Below are 26,260 nucleotides of genomic sequence, written 5' to 3' on the forward strand. Positions count from 1 at the left end.
ACGTGCAACTTATCCTGTGAAGTTCAGGAATTTAAGGCCTTTTTTTATAATCATGCAACTGTGGGGACGGATCTTACCCGAGTTGGAAATCACGTTTGTTTCACATGGGATAACAAATAAAATTTTCAGGGCTAGGAAAAATGTGATTGTACCAAGCGGTAATAGCGAAAATTCGTGACGCAATAAGCGAGGCATTTTTATATAGATTTAATATGATGAGAATCGGGACTTCGAATTTACGACGTGCTAAGCGAGATAACATGTTAATGAGGAACGCACTAACAAGGTTTCACTGTATTCGATTACTGTTTGCATAAAGGAGCTAAACCAAATGAAAGGAGAGTTGCCATGGTAGCCCCAGTTTACAAAAGAAAGGGTGATAAACATAATACGGATAATTATAGGCCAGTCAGCTTGACATGTGTGCATGTAAGTTCTGGAAAAACATTCTTTCTGATTTTAGTAGATGCATTTACAAAATTACTAAATGATTTGATATAAAGCACTTCGGGTTTAGGAAAGATTATTCCAGTGAGGCTCAACTTGTAGGATTCTAGCAATATATAACAAAGATTTTAGATTCAGGAGGTCAAATGGACTCTATCACTATTGACCTATCCAAGGCTTTTGACAGGGTAGATCATGGGAGACTGCTGGCATAACTGAGGACAGTTGCACTAGACAAAAGTGTGGTTGAATAGAACTCAGAGATTTAGAGTAGGTGAAGCATTATCTGAACCTGTAACAGTTAAGAGGGGGGGTCCTGCAGTGCAGTATTACTGGACCTTTACATTTTCTTATGCATATAAATGATACAAGAACTGAAACCACAGATAAGGCTTTTTTCAGATGATGTTATACTGTACAGAGCAGTAAATAAGTTTCAGGATTGTGAGCAACTGCAAAAGACCTTGACAATGTCATAAGATGGAAAGTGGTATGAAAAGGCAGGTTATAAGTTTCACGAAGGGCAGAGGTCCTCTCAATTTCAATTTTTCTTTTTATAAGTTGCTTAATGTTGCACTGCCTTTCCAAATCCTTCCCATTCCCATCCGTGGGGAAAGATGCCGAACTCAGCGCAACCTGTTACACATGGATTTCAAAACAAAACCAAAAAACTTTAACCTCCCTTCCCAGTTGTGTGTTCACCAGTCATACAATAACGTTGCACACCCAGGGTATGTTATGGTACGTCACATTATGTATTTGATAGTTTGCAGTACATGCCTGGTATCCGATCTGTGGCTGGAATCAATGCCAGGAAGCAGCTTGCGTGGCAATACGTCCTTGGCTGACCGCAAGGTGTCTGATGTGGCACACAAAAGCCCAAATGAGGTTTTTATTGATATCTCAAAAAGTAACTGTCTGATTTTGAAAATACTTACATATTTTAACTTGTATGCAGTTTAAATTTTAGGCCAGTTGTATGTATTCGTGCCGTTCCACCGTTCCATTCAAAAATATGGAGTTAGCACCAATATCTTGGTTACTAAGCACCCCATGAGAATAAGTAGCACACTATTTTACCAGCCCCTGGATATCATTTGTGAATATGAAAACAGAATACCGTTATCTTTTTTGGTTTAGACACTATTTCCATGTAACATCTTAGGTGAATAACCCAGTATGTATATAAGGAAAGATCTGTAAATAAAGGTTACAGATCTCTTCATATGGTTATGAGGGGTTGTATAGTAAGGGTGTAAAGGAGAGAGCCTCTGATAAAACCCCAATTAGAGTATGGTTCCAGTGCATGGAACCCACACCAGAATTATTTGATACGAGGAATGGAAAAGATCCAAAGGAAAGCACTATTTGTTCTGGGTGACTTCCAACAAAAGAGTAGTGTTACAAAATTGTTGCAAAATTTGGGCTGGGAAGAATTGGGAGTAAGAAGGCAAGCTGCTTGACTACGTGGCATGTTCTGAGCTGTGAGTGGAGAGATGCGTGGAATGACAATAGTAGACAAATAAGCTCGAGTGAGGCTTTTAAAGGTATGAAGATATGAAGAGGAAGTTGGAATTCAAGGGGAAAAATTGCAGCAAATATTCATTTATAGGAAGAGGATTTAACAAAAGAAATGTTCAATAAATTTCCAAGTTCTTTGAAATAATTTAAGAAAAGACTAGGTAAAAAACTGATATGGAATCTGCCACCTGGGTAACAGCCCTAAATGCAAATCAATGATGACTGACTGACTGATTGATTGTTTGATTGACTGATCAATTGATCTTGGTTTTAATTAATGTACAACTCCAGCATTTGCTGGTGTGAAAACAGGAAACCATCTTAAGGTCTGCCAACGGTGGTGTTCGAACTCATCATTCCCCGAATGCAAGCTCGCAGCTACGTGATCCAAAACGCGTAGGCAATTCGCTAGGTCTACTGCCAAATTACAAGCCATGTTCAGTTCAACTCCCACCTTCTGTATCTTATGAATCACGCTGAGTTACCTTCATAATCATTGGCATTGCACTTTTAAAATAATAGTCTATAGTTAGAAACCAGTGGGGATCCACCCAGCCAACATTATGGGTGAATCACATGAGAATCAATTATGGAAATCTCTGTTTCAGTGACTTGTGCACAGCACATTGCAACTTATATGATCAAGGTGAGTGGTCAGACTTCAGTTGTTAGTGGTCAAGTGACTATGAACTGTAGTACAACACAGATTTTAAGTCCAGGAGTATTATTATTCTGCCACTGTCATGTTACTTGTAGCTAAAGTAGATTCTGTGATTTTACAACATAATTTGCTAGATATAAATTATTATTAAAACCTCTGCCTAAGAGCAAAATACAATGAAAAGCACGTGATGAGGTGTTTGGGACCATATTTATGATGGCACACTACTACTGTGCAATGCCTAAATAATTCGCTCATTTACCAATGTTACACAATAAAATAAAACTTTTGTTTTTAGACTTATTTTGGGGTTTAAATTATCTTTGTAGTGGAGGTTAAATATGATGTAATTAAATTCATTACTTAACTTTTCTTGTAAAAACCTTGCTTGCTTGTTGTTTTAAGGGGCCTAACATCGAAGGTCATCGGCCCCTTGTAAAAACCTTCCAAATTTCAAATCTTATATGTGCGGCCATATTATATTCAGGCCAATAGAGTACATAACAACATTTGTTACTCTTTTTTTTTTTAAACTTTACTCTCGCTTGAGTTTCTATCTTCTCATCTACGAACACTAATGACCATATTCAACCTCTCCTACAGTCTGTGTCAAAGGGGGAGCATTTTGGCCTCAAGAAGTTACTTAGAAGTGTCCAACCAAGCGCCTACTATGTTATCACGTTATCTCACCCACTCAAAGCACAGTGTTCTGTGGAAAATTTCACTGCATAAATATCACTTGTGCCAGGCCATAATAGATTTAAAAAAAAAAAAAGCAGCAACCACAACGGAAGCACAAACTATAGTGGTTGTACAGTGAACAAGACTACATGACAGACTGAGCTTTCTAGCACCAGTTATCATACCACTAACCTCTTTCTCCCTCTCTATTGGGAAAGCAATGTACACTATTTCCTAAGAATGTTCAACTGTAATAAAGCAAGTAATTTATTACTGTAATAAATACTGAACTAGCACTTACTTCAGAGGCAAGAAGTGGCTGCTTAAGCCCATCACTGGGAGCAGGTACAGAAGAAAGTGTTGAAGGGTCCGTCACAGAGCCAGCAGTACGAGGTCGATATACATCCTGAGAACGTTGTTGTCTAAGAGCTTCTTTGTACTCCCTGAACAATACATTATAATTAGATAAAATGTTATAATTAACATATAAATGAACTACATAGCAATCCAAGGGTTACCAGTTCAAACATACGAACCTATATGTCTGTATGTGTTCCAGAGGCCTCTTTTCCTCATGGCTTGAAACCAAACCATTGCCATTGACAATAACTTCTGTACTTGAAGACAATGATGGGCCGTTTGACATAACCTTGTTTACACTGTTGGAAGAAAACCTTGGGCTGCAAATGGAAACATCAAAACTCACACACACGCATCATTAATGGCAGCCAAGACATGCAGCATGTTACAATGTGAGTACACAAGCAATTAAAGGTGTGCCAACTTGCAAATTTTAAGCTTTGTTCCAGCAGACTGATAAAGCAATGATTTCAATTTATAGTAAAAATGTTATCTGGGGACTGAAATGATGTATATTCTGTTTTCTAATAGCTTAGTTAATAAAAACAGGCTCCCATTTAACTGCTCCTAACAAGACTTATCAGAAAGAAAGGTAAGGGTGAGGATATTTAAAAAAAATCTATACAATAGTCCAACATTAGATAGTCACTGATTAGTGATGGAATGTTCCTTATGCATGGTTGCTTGCTTGAATGATAGTTGCTACGATGCATGATCGTTATGGTATTTATTGGCTATATTACAAAATGAATTATTTAAGTAATTGGAAAATTACTTAGCTGGTTGTTGTTGAATGAATCCCACTCAAGTTTTGCACTGATTTTACAATTCTCTATAACCCATCAAGTTTCTTTGTTGAACAAATGGCTTATATCTTATAGTACGTGAAATTCTTCTCCACAAATGAGTGTTATCATTAGAAATAATAGCTCCCTCTGTAAACTGAGATGGGAGTGTCAGTCTCCAGATCCCAAGATCACGGGTTCAAACCTGGCAGAGGTAGTTGGATTTTAGAAGGGTTGAAAAAAATTCACTCAGCATTCTATGCCACACTATGTCAGTGTATATAGGATCTCTGGTGACTGTGGCTACTGTGTGCAGGTGTTCAACTGACAAAATTAATTAAAACTCAGCCATAGGTCATCCAAGAGAGATCTGGTTTCCTCTGCCATCTGGTAAAGTTAAACGGAATGTCATAATTGATGAGCTGGCAGCCTAGATGGCATCAGATTAAAATGACTGCACATGGGAGCTGAGGCCATATTATTATTATTATTATTATTATTATTATTATTATTATTATGGGAAATCATAAGACATCTACTGACAAAATATGGTATATTACATTCTATAATAGTGGGAGCATGATTAGCTTAGTGGCTCAGCCTCCCATCCGGAAGGCTGAGGTTCGAATCCCAGTCGATCTTACATTGAAATTTTCATCTAAAAAATTGTGTGGCATTAGAAAGAGCACCCGGCCTTAAATCGCTGGCAAAAACAAAAATGAGCCAGGGTGGCTCTAGTGAACCCCCAAAATAGCTGGGATAAATTGAAGAAAGATCACGATGATGACTTTCTATAATAGACACAGATGACCTAGATGTTAGACCCCTTGAAATGACAATTATAATCTTTATCAGACATTCAATAATAATTAATCATTTGTATCACTTCAGCTATTGTGTGCAGGTATTTTACTCTTCATTTGATGTCATTTGACTGACTGACTGCCTGCCTGTCTGTCTGCTAATTTTGACTTTCCATTTTACTCAGCGGAATGGCAGAGAAATTGAAACTCAATTGGGAGATTTACTACAGAGTTTTAAGCTTGTTGAGTAAAGACTGAATGTGTCACCAGAAATCTTTATATGTCAACAGTGTACGAGATGGAGTGCTGAAATGACCTTTTTCCACTCTTCAAAAACATGATTACATCTGCCGAGATTTAACCCGTGATCTTAGAAAGCAGAAGGTGACACTCTACCATGGATCCACAGAAGGAGCATTGTATTTTGAAAATGTAAATAAAAACTTCAGTATCTCTCAATGATAACCGCACTATGTTTTCCTTGACAATGTATTATATATTACAATGTTAATGGGTCAGTGATGATGAAATTACATCAGTTAGACATCTGTTTTCCAGGGTTCCTTTTTCTTTGTCATTTGTTTTACACTGTACTGACACAGACAGATCTTACGGCAATGATGGGATAGAACAGGACTGGGGCTGGGAAGGAAGCAACAACATCCTTATTTAAAATACAGCCCCAGCATTTGACTGATGAGAAAATGGGAAACCATGGGAAACCATCTTCAGGGTTGCCGACAGTGAGATTCAAACTCACCGTCTCCCGAATGCAAGCTTACAGCTATGTGATCCAAACCGCATAGCCAACTCACTCAATTCCAACATATTTAAAACACAGTTAACCCTCTAGCCTCGATCGCCAGCTCTCAGCTGTGCCAATAAAGTAGGTTCGTTTACCAACACACAGCTCTGAGCCAGTTTGGAACATTGTGGCTGTTCCTTCTTGTATTTATATTTGGTCTCAACTGACCATGTTGAAGCTAATAGTCTAAGCTACGGTAAATGTAAAGTTTGCTCGATTTTGTTGCACATACATACCACTTATATGGCCCTCAGATCATTTCAATTTTGCTTACTTGAGAGGTTATGACAATATTACATTTGTTCTACATTGTTTTCCACTATCAATAGTTGGCATGATGGTGGTTTGATGAATGTATGACTAGTAATTGGAGGGCATTTGTGTAAAAGAAAGAGTTTCGTGCGGTATGCTGGTACATTCTGTTCCTGTGTCTGAGTACCAAGAGAAGCACAATCAAAATTCTAAAATCATATGGGTTATGAGTCTGAGTTTAAAGAAGATGAAACTAAACTCTGCCAGTGCTGTAGAAAAAGACCCTATAATCATCTTATTTTGTACTAATACTGGCATATGCTTCAGCAGCCTTAACCTTGACTGAGAGAAACAGAAGCCGCATTCAGGCAGTAGAAATGAAGTTCCTACAGAACATACAAGGGAATACCAAAATGGGAGATATGGTAGAGAGTAGGGGCACATCAATTACAAGAAAGAAGAGAATGGGCAAAGCTAAGGTAGTTTGGACATATGACGTAAATGTAAAATGAGAGGATTACGAAGATAGCCTTCGAGAAAATGATCACGGGAAAGACAAGTGGACAATGACCTCGAATGAAATGAAGGAACTTCATTTTGAGAAGCACAGATGGCAGGAAATTGATCAAAGAAGAATGGTGGAGGGTTTTGGTGCATAACCTTCTGGAAAAGGGAATGAATAAAGAGAAGAATTTTGAGTGTAAAGCAGACAATTTATTAGGCCATAATCCTTCATTTCTGTTGTTCATAGTATACATGGACCATTTACTGAAAGGTATAAAATGACAGAGCTTCAGCTAGGTGAAAATGTAGGAAGCAGTTTGGTCTATGCCGACAACTTGGTCTTGATGGCAGAGTCCGTGCTGAAAGCCTGCAGTCTAGTATCTTGAAACTTGAAGAGGTGGAGTGAGTATGATACAAAAATTAGCATTTCTAGAAGTGTACTCAGTAAGGAAGAAACTAAAAAGGATTGAATGTCAGATCAGGAATACAAAACTGGTACAGTACAATCATTTTGTAATGTAATTATGATATGTAAACCCTTAGGATGATCGTATAAAAAGTGAAATTGAATCAGACACAGTGAGCTCATAGTTGCAATCAAAGGAGTCAGCTCTCAGACAAAACTATCTTTACATCAGTCAACAGGATAGGCACAGGATATCATATTCATATGTTGAACGTAAGAAACATAAAAGTAGCAAGAATGATTGCTGGTAAAAACAGATGGGAACAATGGCAGAATGAGACGATAAAATACTAAGTTAGGAATAACTGTATGAATGAAGCTGTCCACATAAACCAACTTCGGCAGTGGGCCATGTGAGGCAAATGGAGGAGGCTATGTTACTTAGATGAATGACGGACTTGGCCATGGAGGGTAAGAGAAGCAAAGGGAGACCAAGGCAACAATGGTTAGACTCAATTTTTAATTATTTTCTCAGAGATGTGGAAATAAACAAGACCACAGAGCTAGCTGCAAATAGAGGATTTAATTCACAGATGCTTGCAGGCTGAGCTCTGAAAGGCTTGACAGTATATAATGATGTATGTATGTATGTATGTATGTATGTATGTATGTATGTATGTAAAATGTTTGAGTGTTTTCAATCAATACACTATGATCAAACATCCTCATAGCCAGACGTAAATCAAACTAGAGTCATTCTCGCATTCTAATAACATGGAAATGTATTAAAATAATCTTAAAAATTAAATTATTTAACATAAAAAGTAATTAACATTATTTAAGCATTTATTGGCTGATGCATTTGACCATTGGTGTTTGCAACATCTGCTGAGAATACCATCGACAATCAGAATTAGTAATGAGGAAATCTTGGACCAGGTCAAGGCAAAATCTCCTTGGTAGGAAGTATAGTGAGACAACAACTATCCTACTTTGGCCACATAATGAGAGTACCTCCCTGGAAAAGGATGTCATGCTTGAAATGATGGGTGGCAAAAGAGGAGCTGAAAGGCCAAGATCACGTTAGTTAATCAAAGGAGATACTGGCATGATAATAGCTGAAATGAAAGAAGCTGCCCGGAATTGAGCTGAATGGAGAGACATGATCCATAGATTGACTGAGAACAATACTTGACTGAATGGATTAAAAGAGAGAGAGAAAAAACTAATTATTATCAAATAAAGCAAAATACGGGCACTGGACCAATTTGTATAAGAAAATACATCAAAGGAGTGATATTGGCATAGGGATGTTGAGACCCCATCGCCCAGTGGGAAACCATTGCAATCAACTACCCGAGTATTGGCAGGAAAACTGTAACATTTGCAGGGTATGGAGGAAATGCCTACACCCAGTCCTGAACAATTTGGATGAAATAAGGCAGAAAGCCTTCTTCACAATTTCATAAAATTATCCTTCATCTCTCATCTTCACCTTTGTAAATAACATTTAGAATTGTAACTCGAGGTTGGCTCAATGCCGTAAAATAACAGCCAGAGAACATCTTGAGACAAACACATTTCACAATCTCATTTTTCATCATATCATATTTCATTTATCACCTTTCCAGATCACATCTGGAATTGCAAACCCTGACCACAGTCAGACTCTTGATCGTTGATCAGACAATCAACCTAATATGGGAAGTCTTCTATTGAAAGAAATCACTGGTTTGGACAGCTATAATCTTCCAAATGAAGACACCATTCGGATATGGTGGGGTGTCAGATGGAGGATTGTGGCAAGTCGGAGCGCCCAGAGACATAATGATCAATCATGCAGATTAATCAAACTAAGAATATACTTAAGTTCAATAATCCAGGAAAGTTTTCCTCTTTGGCAACATTAAATATCAATTCATTGATGAAGGTTGGCAAGTTGAAACATCTAATAGATATTTTGAATCAACATAAAATTGTGATCACAGCTCTTCAATACTGATCAGAACCCAACTGAATCAGGAGGGTATCGTCTCTATAAAGGACCACCAGGTGAAAGTGTCTCTGTTTCTAGTGGTACTCGTAGACAAACAAAGTTAACTATGAAATAATGAATCTGAGATGAAATTACTGTATTTCTTAATCCTCCATGAACAAGAGCAATACGTGCTAAATACGGAAGATGTTATGTGCATGTAGATCCAATATGGTATGTGTAAACCATCCAAATAATTATAACTACACTACTATGAAGAAGCTAATTAACACCACATAGCCTATATCAAATTTAGCTTATCATAAAAATTTTCAAGTATTAATTTATTTTGTTTTAGGCAGAAATGCAGATGAACTCTCCTTGGCCAAATGATGAGAAGAAACCAAATATGGTAACAACGGGTGGTTGCACAATGCTGTGTTACAACGGACTGATGGGTATAAAAATATTTTGGAATCTTTTACTGTATCCTAAGTTAGAAAGAAATTAGTAAGTAGTATAAAAAATGATCTCAGTGCAATTACAGTTTGTAATTAATTATGTATTAAGTATCTAAGTATTAGTGTTTGCTCTTAATTATTTGCCCAAACAATGCAAATTCAAATATCTGGAAAAGCAATACCATGCTAAATGTGACAATATGAAATCTTCACAACGAGGTACATTTTCTGCTAAATTTGAGTTCTTTCAACAGTTCTTTGTGAAATATTCAGTAAGAAACCCAATGCTGTTCCTATAGCAGTTGCATTTTCAAGAAGAAACTTGAACCATGGCTGATACTAGTACCAGCAAGAATGCATGCAAGACACAAAAGAAGGTTTTTTAAAAATTCCAAAGAAGAAATAAAATTGGATATGGTACTCTCCTATCTTGTAGAAATTAAAGGTTAAGAAGGAGCAGGAAAGAGACAGAAGGCACAGGGAACTCCTTCAATTACAGAATGAAACAATTCAAATGTTTGGTGAAAAAATAGATAAACTGATTGAAAATATGAAAAACTCAACTTCTTATAATGTTGTAAAAGATTAATTTATTTGTTGTAAGTCTAGTTATTTTTCCATTCTTAAGTTAGTTTAGACAAAATCAGCAGGTTACTATCTCAGTCAACGTAGAGCTTAGGATTACTGTATAGGTAAAAGCAAAGTGAAATACTAAATATTAAACAACCTGTACAATTGTGAATGATTACTTACTGTATTTCTGACAATCTTAAATTTCTGTCCTTAATAGAATAACTCATGGAATTACATATGTTAAAATGTGAAACTTTTAAGTTACAATTTTGAAAGGTATGGGTTTTAATGCTGAAAATATTGTTCAGCCAGATTTTTTCCTTCTGCTACTTCCCCTTGTAGGTTATGATGAGGCCAAATGTCATCTTCGACATCTCCCTTATCCAAAAGATTCCTTTTGTCTTGTATGTACTCCACCACTAATGGATCATGATATGTAGTGCAAAACACAAGCAGCAAGAAATGTAGCAGCAATGAGATCAGTCTTGTTGATATCTAGATTCTTAAGTCTTCTGAATCTGCCCTTCAGAAGAGTAAATTATTATTCACAATTACTTGTATTGTTTTTGACAGTACTGTTTTAAAATGACGTTAATTAATAGGAGAGGTTTCCTCAGTTTATGCAAGATGGGACAAGCCATTCAAGTACAGGATATGTTTCATCATCCAGCAGAATCTCACTGTTAGGGAAAAAAATTACTTTTGTGTGATGTTATGCCTCTGTAAAAGTCCCAATTCAAAGAACTGCTGCATCACTAACTGAGCTTGGATAACCCACAAAACAGAAAACTTCAAAGAAGGGTCACAAATCACTCATAATATACTTGTGTGAAAACATTTTTCTATTTATCTAAACTTCAGCATCTTGTTAAGGTACTTTGATAAATAGCATGTGGTATGTTTGATTTCTTCTGGAAGGTAATGTTAGATCTTTGTATGTGATCACATTGTGGCAACTTAATTACATTGCAGAAATATTGCGCAGTGCACTAAGGACTTTAACGAAACAGGAAGATAGTTGAGATTTGGCCATATCAAATTTTTAACTGATGTATCTATATGAATCAAGTGTTGCTAACAGCCATATAACCATTAAAAGTTGTTTACATGGATCCACTGATCTACTGCATTCATCACCACAGTTCTTATGCCTGGCTAGCAAAGGACCAATAACCAGCACTAAACTTTCAAAAGCAGTTCTTCGAAGTCAGAAGTGACATTTAAACTCTGTACTCAAATAACTGCTTATGTCATCAATACACCCAGTAATCCTAACCAGTTTTGCATAGTCATCATCATAAGATTCTGACCGTAAAAGGATCAATGATTGTTTAAGGAATGGTAATACCCTAAATTACTTTGTTTCAAATGTTTTTCAGCTCGAATGAGAAGTTAGTCACCTCATGGTTCACTAGTAGGTTCTTGGCAAACAAAAATGCTGTTAAGAATTTACACAGCTGATCAACCAGTCACGGATGTTTACAATCATTTTACTCTACATTTACTCTGTAACATTCATGAAACTTTGTTCCTGAGAATTAACTCCATTGTCACTCTGTAATTACTCATCTGTACTCAAGAGTTGTATTTTATGAAAACAACCTAGAATAACATGTGAATGTAGTCTATAACAAACATTCAAACAGGTACCTAAGTACATACCTGGATTATAGGAACTTCTAATGTTATATTTTGTATACACAAAATACAATGTTTAACGTAATACATTCTTTCTTTCTTTCTAATATCAGTAGCAAAATGAGATGTACTGTTGGCTTCACTGGGAGCTTCCCAGTGAGAGTCATAATTCATCAGGGATCAGCATTTGTCACTGCTGCTCTTCATACTTGTTATGGATAACATTGCCTGACTAGCATAAGAGTGTTCCAGTATGTCATTTACATCTTACTAGCAGCCAAAACCAAGGACATATTCTGTGCCTCTTCAAGTTGACATTTTTACCTGAAAGCCATATATCATCAGGAAGAGTACTGGGCTTAATCACTGACAAAAACTCAAAATAAGCTGGGGTGGCTCTAGTAATACTAGGAATACCTGAAATAATAATAATAATAATAATAATAATAATAATAATAATAATAATAATAATAATAATAATAATAATAATAATAATAATAATAATAATATATACCTATATTAATATATAATATAATAATATATTATTATTATTATTATTATTATTATTATTATTATTATTATTATTATTATTATTATTATTATTATTATTATTATTATTATTATATTATGATATATTATATTATATTATTATTAAAATTATATAATTAATAATTAATATAATAAATATTATTATTATTATTATTATTATCATCGTCATCATCATCTTCATTGGCCACACTGGACCATTTAAGTCATTCAACATTCACTTTCTCTTTGGAGGTTGTACTGTTCAGTTCTTGTAATCTGTCCAATATTTTTTCTTTTGTTCCGAACATAATTTTCTCAATTCGTCTGAAATCGCAATCGCCTTTCTATGCGTCATTTCTGCTGAAAATTTGTAAATCTTAAGACTTCTTTCCAAGACTTCTCATCACTAGTTGTCATAAAATCCAGTTTCCTGGCAGTTGCAAGATGTGAAAGAAATATGAGATTCTTCTCTTTTTCACTGTGCTGATGACTGGGTCAATCTCTCGATAGACAGTTTCATTAAGAAGGATTCTCCCGACTCCTTCAACCTTGTATTGTTTATGTATGCAAGTTCTGAGGATTATTCCTTCAGTTTTGAGGAGCTGATCAGTTCTTCTTTATTTTTAATTTGGAACAGGGTTACAGAAGTGTAAGTGGCTTAATAATAATAATAATAATAATAATAATAATAATAATAATAATAATAATAATAATAATAATAATAATAATAATAATAATAATAAAATAAACTCATTACTATTCCTATCAAAGAGATTGAACCTCCATTCTTTTAGATTAAAAGAAGACCAAATACGTTCCAGCCATCCAAACCATGTTTGATTAAAGTTTTGCAGTAAGCATCTAACCCAGATAATCGTCAATTATTTTTTATCATAAAAATTCACAACTGTATTTCTCATGCAGCGGGCATAACAGTCTAATGCATGTTTCACTGAAGATATTTTTATATGTAATCATTAAATGCTGCCAACAATCAGGAAATATCAACTAAGACTATATTTAATGAATTTCCCTTTTAATGTTACTCATCACCATTCTTCTTCTTCTTCTTCTTCTTCTTCTTCTTCTTGGTAATTTTCCCAATTTACTGGAGGTCAGCACTAGTTGTGGATTTTGCCCAATTTTTATGGGGTTGGAATGTATTCACAATTGTGTGTTTCTGTTGTGGTTGATAGTTTAGTGTGCTGTAGGTACATAGATGACGAGAAATTATAGAAGACAAATACAAACATCTATAAGCCAGAGGAATGAACAATATGCAGATAAAATCCCCAGACCGGCTGGGAAATGAACCCCTGGTCCTCTGAACCGAAGACCAGTACATTAATCCTTCGGCCAAGGAGGTGGGCTTACTCATCAACACCGGGATTGGTTGCTCAGCAGTTTGGCTGAACAGCCCACAAGTCAAGAAGACTGACACAATGCTGAACCAAACTACGCAAATCATCACTGGTACAACCAAATCCAATCCCCTGGTCTGTGCTGAGTAATATTAAGCCTCCCAGAATAAACAGGTTCAATAATCTGGTCAGAGAATACTCCAAAATCTCACTGAACAGAGCTCTTTCCATTAATGATGACATAGGTGTTGGATTCCATATCTCAAATCCAGTTCACCATCAGGGCAAATAACACATCGTCACTGTGCCTGGGTAAACCGCTATGTGAAATATTTCAGTTTAGAACATAGGCCGATAAGGTTCTATCATCTAAGGTTCAATAATGTGAAAATTCTACAGGGAGAATATTTTCAGTGTTCCGACTTCTTCTCGCATGCCGTGGGAAGTCCAGGGTGAGCACCATATGGCTTCTGTCAACACAGCGAGATGAGAAGTGTTCACTGCAATGCGCAGCTGTTTAGCACTCTGTCCCTCAGTTAGTTAGAAAATATTGGACTTTTAAGGTGTGTTGTGAGGTTATTATCACGATGGTTAAATACACTATAGAGCAAAGAATATTTTTGGTCGAGTGTTATTTGCACAAGAAGAAGAAACCAGTTAAACGGTGCCTTCGAAAATTCCGTAGACAATTTCCCGGTGCGACAGTACCATCAAAACGTTACGTGCATCAGCTCGTTTACAAGTGGCGTAGTACTGGTTCCGTAAGCAATAAGAAAAAGAAGCAAAGGAGAACAGCTCTCACACAAGAGAGGTTAGAAGATATACAGGCAAGACTCCAGGTCAGTCCACATAAGTCGCTTTGGAGATTAGCTCAGGAAAGTGGTATTTCACCTTCTTCAGCACGTAATGCAACAAAATTGTTACATTTATGATCTTATCGGACTCATTCAGTCCATAACATACTGCCTATAGATTTCAATGCAAGAATACGATTTTGCAATTGGCTAATAAATAGTGTCCACGATGGTGTTGTGGATCCGAACTTTCTTTTTATGAGCGACGAAGCCTGGTTTCATTTGAGTGGATATGTCAATTCACAGAACAATAGAATCTGGGATACAGATAACCCGCACATTTTACAGCCGAGACCTCTGCATGATGTGAAGGTGGGTGTGTGGTGCGCTATCAGTGCCCGACGAATTATCGGTCCGATATTTTTTCAGGACACGATTACTTCTAACCGTTATATTCACAACATTCTGGAACCATTTTTTGCTAAACTGACTGAAGAAGAGAAAAGGTACGGCTATTTCCAGCAGGATAGTGCAACGGCCCATATGGCGCGTAGCTCTATACGACGCTTACGGGAAATGTTCGATGATGATCAGATCATCAGTAAAGGCTTATGGCCCCCTCGCTTGCCTGATTTAAGCACATGTGATTTTTATCTATGGGGAAATCTTAAAGGAAAAGTTTACAGGAATAATCCTCGAACTGCAGAAGAATTAAAAGCTGAAATTAGGAACATTGTGCGTTCTATTGGTGTCCATGAACTACAAACTGTGTTTCGAAATCTCATTACAAGATGTGAAGCTTGCATTGCAGCTGAAGATCACTTTCAGCATCGTTTGTAAATACTGGTGAGTTCAGTTTAATTTCCTAGTTGATTGATTTATTTATTTGTTTATATATTTATTTATTACTGGCAAATTCAGTTTAATTTCCTAGTTGATTTATTTGTTTATTCATTTACTTATTTATCCAGAGCATCTATGTAGCCGGCGAGTTCAGTTTCGTTTAGTTTCTATAGGCGTAATCATGCCGCTTCTTTGAGCCGACTATGCCAGCTTGTCATGGCGGGCACTGCGCTCGCTGTCTCCGCTTCCCAGCACGCCTAATCCTCGGCACTCCGCTCTGTATTTTCAAATTAATCACCCTCTACCAAGCAATTCTTGTTCTTCATGATATACATCAGCGGGTCTGTATTTATCCAACAACACTGTCGCATAGCCATTTTTGCAGGCAAGATTACAACATCAGCTTATAGCCAAGAACTAGAGTTTAAGGTCAGACCGACAAGAGGGATAGATTAGTAAGGCTCTGTGGGAATGGCAAGCATTATTTAGCACCACTCATCCTCCATCTGGTTTTGATTTGCCTTAAATAATGTGGGACACACTTAGCAGGGTTTGAACCAGCCATGGCCATTGCTGTTCATTCCTTTGTAAGTAGGGTCTCCTTCCTGTAACTGTAGGAAACATTAGTGATCCATGCACCATACTGTACACTGAAGAGTGTTCAAAGAGGTTTCCTGGATATGTTTATGACCCTGTCAACATCTCAACACCTGTTATAAAGTAGCTTGGTAATCTTGACTTGTCACTTTAACGTGGTGTGTATGTTTTTTGTTTTTTTGTTTGTTTTTTAATTGTATAGCCATAGACTAAATAAATAATTAAAATGTTGCTCAGCTAGTGCTGAGGCCCAGTAACATCAAAAATGGTTTTCTTTTGTGTATGTTCTAACCTGAAAAGCAGCAGCTTGCTATCCGTACATACAATAACACATCCCAGTCTGGACTTCAAAATCTGTACCAATCACTCTGGTCTGTGCTCTCCCCCCCACCCCAAAAACATGTTTTTCTCTGCAACCATTATATTTAGTTGTGAGCTTGTTTCTGCATTAGACTGGGTTAAGTTTCAATATTACTCGAAAATTTGGTATATAAGTGTCAGACATGGCTCCTGTATGTTAACTTTATAAATACGACCATGTTTTCCTTAAAACAAAAAGTCAGCTATGGGTGTTACATACATTTCTGTTCCAAAAAGAAAACAAAATACAGGCTAAATAGTGCAGAACATGTACTCTAATGAATAAACAGCTCAGTAAATATGTATTAGGTTGTAAGTTTTTTATAAGTGCAAATGTACAAAATTACACTTGCATCAAGCACATCTCCACATTGAGCAGCCATGTTTAGAAAGCAATATCAAAGATAGCCTTCAAAGAAGGAAACTGCCATCCAGGGACATATAACCTTAACTAGTTTGTTTTTGATTTTTAATGTCTCATCAAAGCCTACTGCAGGCTATGCTTGCAGCCGTGACCAGAATGTAATTTCTGCCGTTACGGGCTGTGCTCATATTTAGACCAGAATGTGTTTAATCTTTAATGCAGAGGTACCAACCTTTGAAGTGGGTTAGAAGTAATCTCATTTTTAACTCGCGCACTGCCCGCCTCAAAACGTTTACGAGTCAAATCCAAAGAACCATGTTTGCCCTTTCCAACAGCAATCTATTCTAAAGTATATCATATTACACAATAAAATTTGCTCATTACCTGTTAGTTCTCTGATAAAAAATTGTTTGTAGCTTGTTTCACACCCAGCAGTTGCTTTTCAGTGTACGTTTTCTTGAAATATACTTCCCCCCGAGATGACATTTTCGTCTTCAGAACCATAAGCGATTCCATTGTAGATGTACTTAACGTAGGCCTGTATTCTGTCTGATTTTTTTTTCTTTTTTTTTCCTAACAACACTGAAAATTCTTTCTGTGGGAGAGTTATTGTGAGGTACACTTAATACTTCAAATACAACATTACTTAAGGTTTTATACTTAATTTGTCCACTTTCATTTTTAAGCTCTGCAATGTTGCCCCAGTTCACACCAATGTTAGGTTCATGTACAATATATTCAGGGAAAGTATCACACTGGCAAACTGCAAATTCCTCTTCAAGTTTGTTATATTCAATTTTCTTGACCAAACTTGATAATCTTCGAACAAAATATCAAGAGATGAATAGGAAACCTTCATTCTGAGGGAGATGTCTACAACTTCGGCATGATGAAGAAATTCAACATCAAGGGGAAATTTCCTGATAATGTAACTGCAAGCTGCCATATAAAACTCTCTTACAGAACTATAAAACATCTCTTCATCACAGTCATCATGCTTTTGCTCCAATTACCAAGTCCTCATTGGCTTTCTGGTATGGTATTTCCTCCTCTTGAATGCAACACTCAAAAGGGAGGCAGATTCTGACTGAATAGAACATGGCTGAACAAATCTGACCAATAGGTCAGTTAAGAGACCAGTAAGTTTCCTCCTAAGAAGATGTATGGCTGGAGCATCTCGTTGCAGAAATAAATTCACTTAGTTAAAGACAGGAAGTATACTCTGAAGAAAGTAACAAAACAGTTTTGTGTGTGGGTCTTGTAAGAAAGATTTTACAGTTTCAAACTGCTTGGTGCTCTCATTTTTATGGTGGGACTCAGTACAAAACATGAGAGTCAAAGCTTCCCACTGCTCAAGAACTCTATTAATCCCCCTAGCGTGTGTGGCGCAATGGTGCGCCCACTGGTTTGCTTCGGTCACAGCGTGTACGACGCAATGGTGCACCGTGACATTTCAAACGCCCGCTACGTGGATTTCATAACAGTTATCTGCTTCATCGTAAGATGGCAGGAAGAGGCCGCTTTTAGCTACACTCAGAGCTAATAATTATTCCCGAGAGATGTAGCATATCTTATCAGTTTGTAAAGCTCTGCACACGTGTTTCGCGCTAAAGGACCACGAGTTTGTTTGTAAACATGGCAGGTCCAAGCGGAGTGATTTGCAATGCGGAAATAATTAATTTACTGGTTAATAGTGGCAGTGAAAGTAATTCAGAGTGTGACAGTGATTCAGAGGACGAGTTCACGACAACGTCCAGCGAAGATAGTGATACTGATGATGCAATTCGTGATAATACCCTGAGAAATGCAAACACATGGGGTGACTGTGATATCATAAACCTGCCAATACCTTTCAATTGTGACTGTGCGTGTGAAAATAAAATGGAGCCAGCTGAAGGAACACCACTTGGCTTTCACGAAATGTTTGTAGACAATGTTTTGATAGATCTAATCGTTCGCGAAACCAATGCGTACGCTGATAAATACTTGCAGCAACATCGGTTACGCCTCCAATTACTGATGAAATCCCGGCTGTCGAACTGGACGCCCACTAATACCAATGAGGTAAAGGTGTATCTTGCACTTCTTATAATGATGGGCATTGTTCAGAAGTCTAGCATAAAGCTATATTTCAGTAAAAAACATCTCACTGAAACACCTTTCATTCCTAATGTTATGTCGGAGGAGCGATTTTCTCTGCTTTGAAATCTATCACAAAAAGTGTCAGTACTGATGTCCAGCTGTCCAGGAATAACCAGGTTAGCATATGTTTATATTATAGTGCAATATGTTATTGTTACTGTGTGTTTATTTGATAATTTTTCGTCCACTGTTTGAAAATTATAGCGAAATTCATTAGACACCGTGCTCAGCATTGGGAGTAGGCTAGAAATAAAGTACGCTGTGGGTGCAGCATGCAGTTTTACAACGTCACGCTTGAGGGGTAATAGACTAAAGAAGCGAGAACCAACGGGTACTGACTTATTTCAAAATTTTGTGACCCTCTGTGCCACAAACAGCCGAATATACTTTCAACATGTTTTACAACTCTTATCAAGATAATAATATAACTGAAACAAAAAGTTTTCTCTACACTGACTGGTGACTGGGCTGCTGCCTTTTGTGCACAGATGTGTATGAGATGACATGAACAACGTGGGACATAAAAAGAAGAATGTCTGTCCTTCACAAATTTGGCAACACCTTTATTTGCCCCCATCACTGTGTATGTCCGGCTCCATGGCTAAATGGTTAGCATGGGGTCCCAGGTTCGATTCCTGGCAGGGTCAGGAATTTTAACCATAATTGGTTAATTCCCCTGGCACAGGGACTGAGTGTATCTTCATCATAATTTCATCCTCATCACAACGCGCAGGTCGCCTACGGGCGACAAATCAAAAAACCTGCACCAAGCCTCTCCAGAGGCCACACGCCATTCAGTATGCATTGTCAGATGAAAAAGAAATGCAATTTTCCCATGGAATGGCTAAAGAAGACAATTCACTATTAATAACAGAGAAAAGTCCCTCGCCTGCGTTGTCATTACTCTAACAATAACAACAGAAGAGTTGATATTTGGCCTCTCTGTGCATTAAAGAAAGAGACAACTATAGGATAAAGTTTAACTGCATTTGAATCCGTACTACCATCAGTAGCCAAAGAAAAAGGCGTTATTTGCAAAAGTTCACTCATTTCCTTTTTCTTGCCTCAGATGTGTGTATTGAACTAAAGCAGAGGTTTTAGTTCTTGCACAACAATATTTCTGAGATATTTTAGAGTCAGGGAACATTGATCTAAATAAATTTCCAGCGTGGTCTGAAAGTGATAATGGAATATTATGCTCCAAAAGAAATGACGTGAACAGCAATTGAAGGGGTCGGAGCAAAAGAGTGCCAGGCAACATTTTTGACAAAACTGAGCTGTCGGTGCCATTTGTTGAGAATTATGATAAGCTATCAGTAAACACTGGAAACTTGCATAGAAACACATTCAAGTGGCACTGCATGTGACTTTCGTCTTGTTGCCCCAACAGTTCTTAGAAACACTCGGAGCAAAACAGTGTCAAGCAACCAGGAGACCCAGATTACCATGGATTGTAGGAGGAAGCTTGTGTTTTCGAGTGATTCTGAAGAATATCTCAGTGATCCTAATGTAGACCCTGACTATCTTCCTCACATAGCATGTGAAATTTCCTCTCAAAGTGGAAGTGAGGTAAGTGCTGCTTGGCATTATTTTGACCATAACTTAATTTTCTGCCATTGTTGCTGGGGTTATGTAACTTATTAAGTCATTAGGTTATGCTTTAGGAACCATTATAACACTCTTGGATCTATAGCAAGTGGCTTTTTCAGTTCAAAGTTTACTCTGGTTAGTTTAAGGCCTTTGTTGACCAACATTCGCAGATATGCATTGTGTGGCTTGGCACTATATTCTTCCAATTTTAAATCTGTTGCTATCAGTCATCATTTTTCTCAAGGAAGGTTACATTGTCACTTGCGACCAGAGGTTTATACAAGTTAACAGAAAAACTAGTGCATAATTTTGCAGCACTCTTGTTAAAGTAATCATTATTAGTCACAACATGGGTATTTCTCATACTAAGACTTGGTGTTTTGCACTGTTTAGGATATCCTGGATCATTCAAGGACACCGTTACATTCGTCTGAGAAAGGCCCGAATTCCAGGAAGAGAAATAGATGTATTAAGAAGATACAGATGAATAAGATGAGGCGAAACGAAGGAAGAGAATGTGTAGCGCGTAAGACCAGAAAAGTTGTTCCAGGAGCAAAAGTTGGAGAGCTATGTCGCTGTTCCCTGAGATGTTTTGAACTTGAAGAACAACAGATATTTTCAATATTTAATGGGTTTTGGGATCTCACTGAATTTGATAAGCAAAATGCTTATTTATTTGGATGTATTGAAGCTATTCCTGTAAAACGGAGATACAGGACATCTGAAGGAGAACCAAGCTATGGAAATTGTGGAAATACAATGTAGGCATTCATGACTGTGGTAAAGACTTAGGGTGCATGATTTTGTGGGATGAGAGTATTGCAGGAAGAGGCAGTGACAAAATAGGTAGTGCGTTTTGAAGTATCTGGAAACAAACGCCGTAAATGCTAAAATGCTTGCGATTTTTTCTGATAACTGCGGGGGCCAGAATAAAAACTGGAATATAATGGCACTCTGGCCTTATTTAATTCATACTAAATGAGAAGTACGAAAGAAATCAACCGCATGTGTACGACACTGCCACCTAGAAACGTATCATTCAAGAATGTGGGAGAAAGAAGAAGTTCAGTGTAACAGACATGAAACAAGACGATTTTTATGACCTGGCAGCACTAAAAGTTGGACTTCTGAACACCAGTAATAAAACATGTGTAAGTGGCATGGAATTTAAATTCACAGACGTAATTTGATCAAATTTGAAGCAAGTAATCCATGGTTTATCAAACTAAAAACAAGAGTGAATATGGATTTTGAAGACTGTAGCGTGCGAAAAAGAGGCAACACCACAACGTTGATCTTGAAACAAAAGCACACTACTGTGCAAAAAATAAAAACAAACTGCAAGATGTGTTGGAACTCCTGGACTATGTCCCACCTGTCCATCACTAGTTTTATCTCAGCTTGATTCCTGATTCTGAAGACACTAATGAAGCTGAGGAAGTGTAGGAAAGGAGTAGCTTATCTGTTAGTTTTAATGTTATGCATGTGCAGTTATAAGTTCTTAAATTCCATATTTTGAAAAGAACATCATAGTTAAAAGATACAAACAGACCTTTTTCCGTGATGGATTTATGTTGATTTATTTAAGTTTCTTTTCAGTTGTCAGTTCTACCCCAATTTCCACTGCTACCAATTTAAATATTATTGGTGGAAATGTTATTTTAATTGAAGATTGATGCTAGTTTTCATTTCTGATTAAAATAGTTGAAATATCAGACATTGTTTCATTATCATAAAATAATATTCCTAAGAACTCTGCCATTGTCCGGTCCCAAGTCCGGAATGAGAAAGGAGGAGGGTTTGCTGGTCTGGCGAGAAATAACCTGACTCCCTAAGGGGGCCAACGGCTTCGGGCGAATGAGCCCCTTTGGGTGGGGTGATGGTCCCCACAGTGGAGGAAATGCCACTGGAATCCATTATGCAGCATCTGTTCTCCAGGTTAGGGGCGGCTGCACAAGGCGTCTGTACTCCAGAGGAGCGGCCTTATTATCACCTCACTGGATCACATCCAGAGTTGTAATTCGGGACCTAGTCCCACACAAGTGACACCTTGACAGTCAACCATGGAAGGTCTTTTAAGGAATACTCCACCGGCTGAACCAAGAGTTCGGAGAAGGCAGCATTCGGATACGGTGGGCTACCACCTGAAAGATACCGTGATGTCGGAGGCACGGAAATACCCCAATACCATATACACGAACGAGACAAATCAAGAATCAAACCAAAGCAGATAACATACTTCTCTACACACAACATAAACTCACTCATGCAAACCGGTAAACTAAAAGTGATCACCGACATAATGGACCAACACAAAATTCTTATCATGGGATTACAGGAAATTAGAAACACTGACCAGGATGCCTTGGAATCTCAAGAGTACAGACTTTATAAAGGTATACCCGGGAAGAGAGTGATGAAGAATATCCCACAATTTGGAACAGGATTTTTGGTCAGCCTTAAAATAATAAACTCAGTTCAAGAATTCAAATCACAGTCTCCACGACTCTCAACACTCACCTTAAAGGCATCTAATAAAATCTATACTATAATAAATGCCCATGCTCCCACTAATAATAAAAACAACTCCTCAAAAGACCAGGAGGACACAGGAGAATTTTGGGACCTATTGGACCAGACCATAGATAACATCCCCGAACACCATGTAAAATTATTAATAGGCAACTTCCAACACTCAACTAGGCAGAGAAAGAAAGTGCCGTGACATCATCGGAAAATGGCCAGCACACAAGAAAACAAATAAAAATGGAGAGAGACTAGTTGACCTGTGTAGAAACCATAATTTAATCTCAAAATCTACATGTTTTAAGAGGAAACCTCAAAAACTAAAAACATGGAAACACCCTGACTACACTAAAGGAGAATGGCAACTGGATCACATCTGCATGGACAAATACCACCACAAAGATATATATAACGTCAAAGTCCTCCGAGGAATAGACACAGGTTCAAATCACTACATAGTTAAAATTAAAATTAAACTCACTCCCCAGAGGAGACAACAAAACCAAGCCCTTAAAACTAAAAGAAAAATAGATCCTACCCAGCTAATCAACAACAAAAATTACCAGAAAGCAACTGAAAAAATAAAAATCACAGATAAACTTGAAGACGTAGTACAGAACCTTAAACAAATTGCAGAAGACCTGGCTACAATTAAACCACGTAAAAAACACCAATGGTGGAACAGTGAGTGTGATGAAACAGTGGAGAAAAGACATCAGGCATGGCTATTACATCAGTCCCAAAAAACAGAAATATCCTATCAAAAGTTAGTAAAACAGAGAAAAGAAACTACCCAAGTCTTAAGAAGAATAAAAAGACAACATCATAAAGACACCCTGCAGTTAATTGAAGAACAATTCAATAAAACTCAATCAAGGGACTACTACAAAACCTTCAGAAAGCAGCTCCAAAAATATGAATCCCTGACCCTACTGATGAAGGATGAAGATGGTAAGCTGGCCCATAACAATAAAGACAATGCAGAAATTCTGGCTAAATATTTCAACAAGCTTCTAAATTGTGAGGAATCCACAGAACTCCTTCATTTGGACACCAACACTCCGATAAAAACACCACCAGAGAACATCAATCCCCCCCAAAATAAAGGAAGTCTACCAAGCTCTGAATAAATTAAAAAACTACAAAGCGCCAGGAGAAGATCAGACCTTTGCGGAAATCTGGAAATATGCAGGAACATCAGCAAAGGTTGCCATCCATCAACAACTTGTCTCTATCTGGATTAAAGAAGAACTACCAGAACACTGGATAACAGCCCTCATTCATCCACTGCACAAAAAAGGAGACAAAACCGACCCTAATAACTACAGGGGAATCTCGCTCCTAGACATAACATACAAAATATTTTCAATAATCATCCTTAATAGGATTACAACTTGAGAAAGAACTAGGAGAATACCAAGGAGGTTTCAGACCCTGGAGGAGCTGTCCTGATCAAATCATGAGTCTTAAGTTGATAATGGACTATAACAGGAGAAGAAACAGAGATATGGTGATAACATTGGTAGATTTCAAGAAAGCTTATGATTGCATCCATAGAGAATCTCTGTTTAAAATTTTAAGACACCTTGGACTACACTCCAAATTAATAAACATGATAAAAGTGACTCTCACCAACACCAAATCAAAAGGGTGAAACATCAGAGACATTTGAAATTAAAACTGGACTACGGCAGGGAGATAGGCTCTCACCACTATTATTTAACTGTGCTCTAGAAATGGTAATGAGGGAATGGTTTAGGAAATTTCCCCCCAAAATAAAGATTGGCCGAGAAATCAAAACAAATTGCCTGGGTTTTGCTGACGATTTAGCATTACTAGCAGTGGACATAAAAGAAGCAAAAACCCAGATATCAGAACTTCAAAACATTGCAAATAAAACTGGCCTCAAAATATCATTTGAAAAAACAGAAATTATGCCCCAAAAACCAACACAGCTAAAAGAAGTTACCATAAATCGTAATAAAATCAAAATAGTAACTCAATTTAAATATCTTGGAGAAGTAATAACACATAACCTAAATGAAAAAATCTCAATCCAAATAAGAAATAGATTAGCTAAAGCACAAAAATTAACATGGGATATCTACAAAAAGAAATGTCTATCAATAAATACAAATTAAATCTACAACACAGTTATAAAACCGGAAGCTACATATGTAGCAGAAACACTCTTTTACCTGAATAAACAATCAAAGACTGACAGACTTCAGATTGGAAGAACCTGCATCAACAAAAAATACCAGAAAGATGGACAGTAGCGGTTAATACCTAACAAAGTCGTGTACAAAGAGTTAGAACCCATTACAGATACTATGCGTTAAGAGGAGACTGGGATTCTTTGGACATATCATGAGGATGCAGGATTCAAGGCTTCTGAAACAACTAGTACAACACAATCTTGTCTCAAAAAATACCACAACAGGATGTAAATGGATCAGAGAAGTAAGAGAGGATCTGAAGAAAATAGGCCTTACAACAGAAGACACCACAAATAAGATAAAACTGAATACAAAACTCAAGAATACATACCTCCCCTTTACCCTTACACAAGCTGTGTGAATTTAGCTTAGTTACCCTATTATGGGTCCCTGGGCACACAGGTATCAGTGGAAATGAAGAAGCTGACAAACTAGCGAAACAAGGCTCAAAAAGTTCTTTCACAGGACCAGAGCCCTTCCTGGGAGTGTCACTCCGAAGCGTGAGACTGGTAATATCCCAGTGGACAAACCAGTCTCACTTAGATATTTGGAAGAGGTTAACTATAGCAAGGCAGGCACGTGAACTTATCAAAGGGCCTAGCCAAAGTTATAAAAAGGTCTTAATGAATTTGAATAGGACCAGAATGAGAATGGTAGTTGGACTGTTAACAGGCCACAATACCTTACAGAGACACCTACACATCATGAAAATCACCCAGGATCCGATGTGTAGAAGATGCGGTAAGGAGGAAGAGACCTCCGTGCTTGTGTTATGTCAGTGCGAGGCTCTTGCTAGCACTAGACATCGATACCTTGGCTCACATTTTGTGAGCCTGGAAGACATCAGGAATGCCAATATCCGGACACTGGTATCCTTTATAGGAGCACTAGGGCTGGACTAGGCAAACCCGTTTAAGGGGCACAAAGGGTCTTCATAGACCTACATGTGGAGCTCTGTGAAGACAGGGCTCACCCATTTCTTATCTATCTATCTGTCTACCCTTACACAAAACAAACCAACAACATGCATATTTTCAACTGAGGAAAGGGCACAAAGATCGGAG

At 37.4% G+C, this 26,260-nt stretch overlaps 1 protein-coding gene across 3 annotated transcripts in view; it reads right to left on the minus strand.

Annotated features, from left to right (window-relative positions):
- The window catches only part of Lrch (Leucine-rich-repeats and calponin homology domain protein), a 466,257-nt gene that overhangs the window by 115,827 nt on the left and 324,170 nt on the right, over positions 1 to 26,260 (minus strand). For all 3 annotated transcript variants that reach the window (XM_067151113.2, XM_067151112.2, XM_067151114.2), the window contains exons 8-9: positions 3,847 to 3,990; positions 3,612 to 3,753 (exon numbers count right to left, since the gene is read on the minus strand). In XM_067151113.2, coding sequence (XP_067007214.2) covers positions 3,612 to 3,753; positions 3,847 to 3,990 — 286 coding nt within the window. The remainder of the gene's footprint in view (positions 1 to 3,611; positions 3,754 to 3,846; positions 3,991 to 26,260) is intronic.

The sequence above is a fragment of the Anabrus simplex genome, chromosome 7 (assembly GCF_040414725.1).
Source record: "Anabrus simplex isolate iqAnaSimp1 chromosome 7, ASM4041472v1, whole genome shotgun sequence".
Lineage (NCBI taxonomy): Eukaryota > Metazoa > Arthropoda > Insecta > Orthoptera > Tettigoniidae > Anabrus > Anabrus simplex.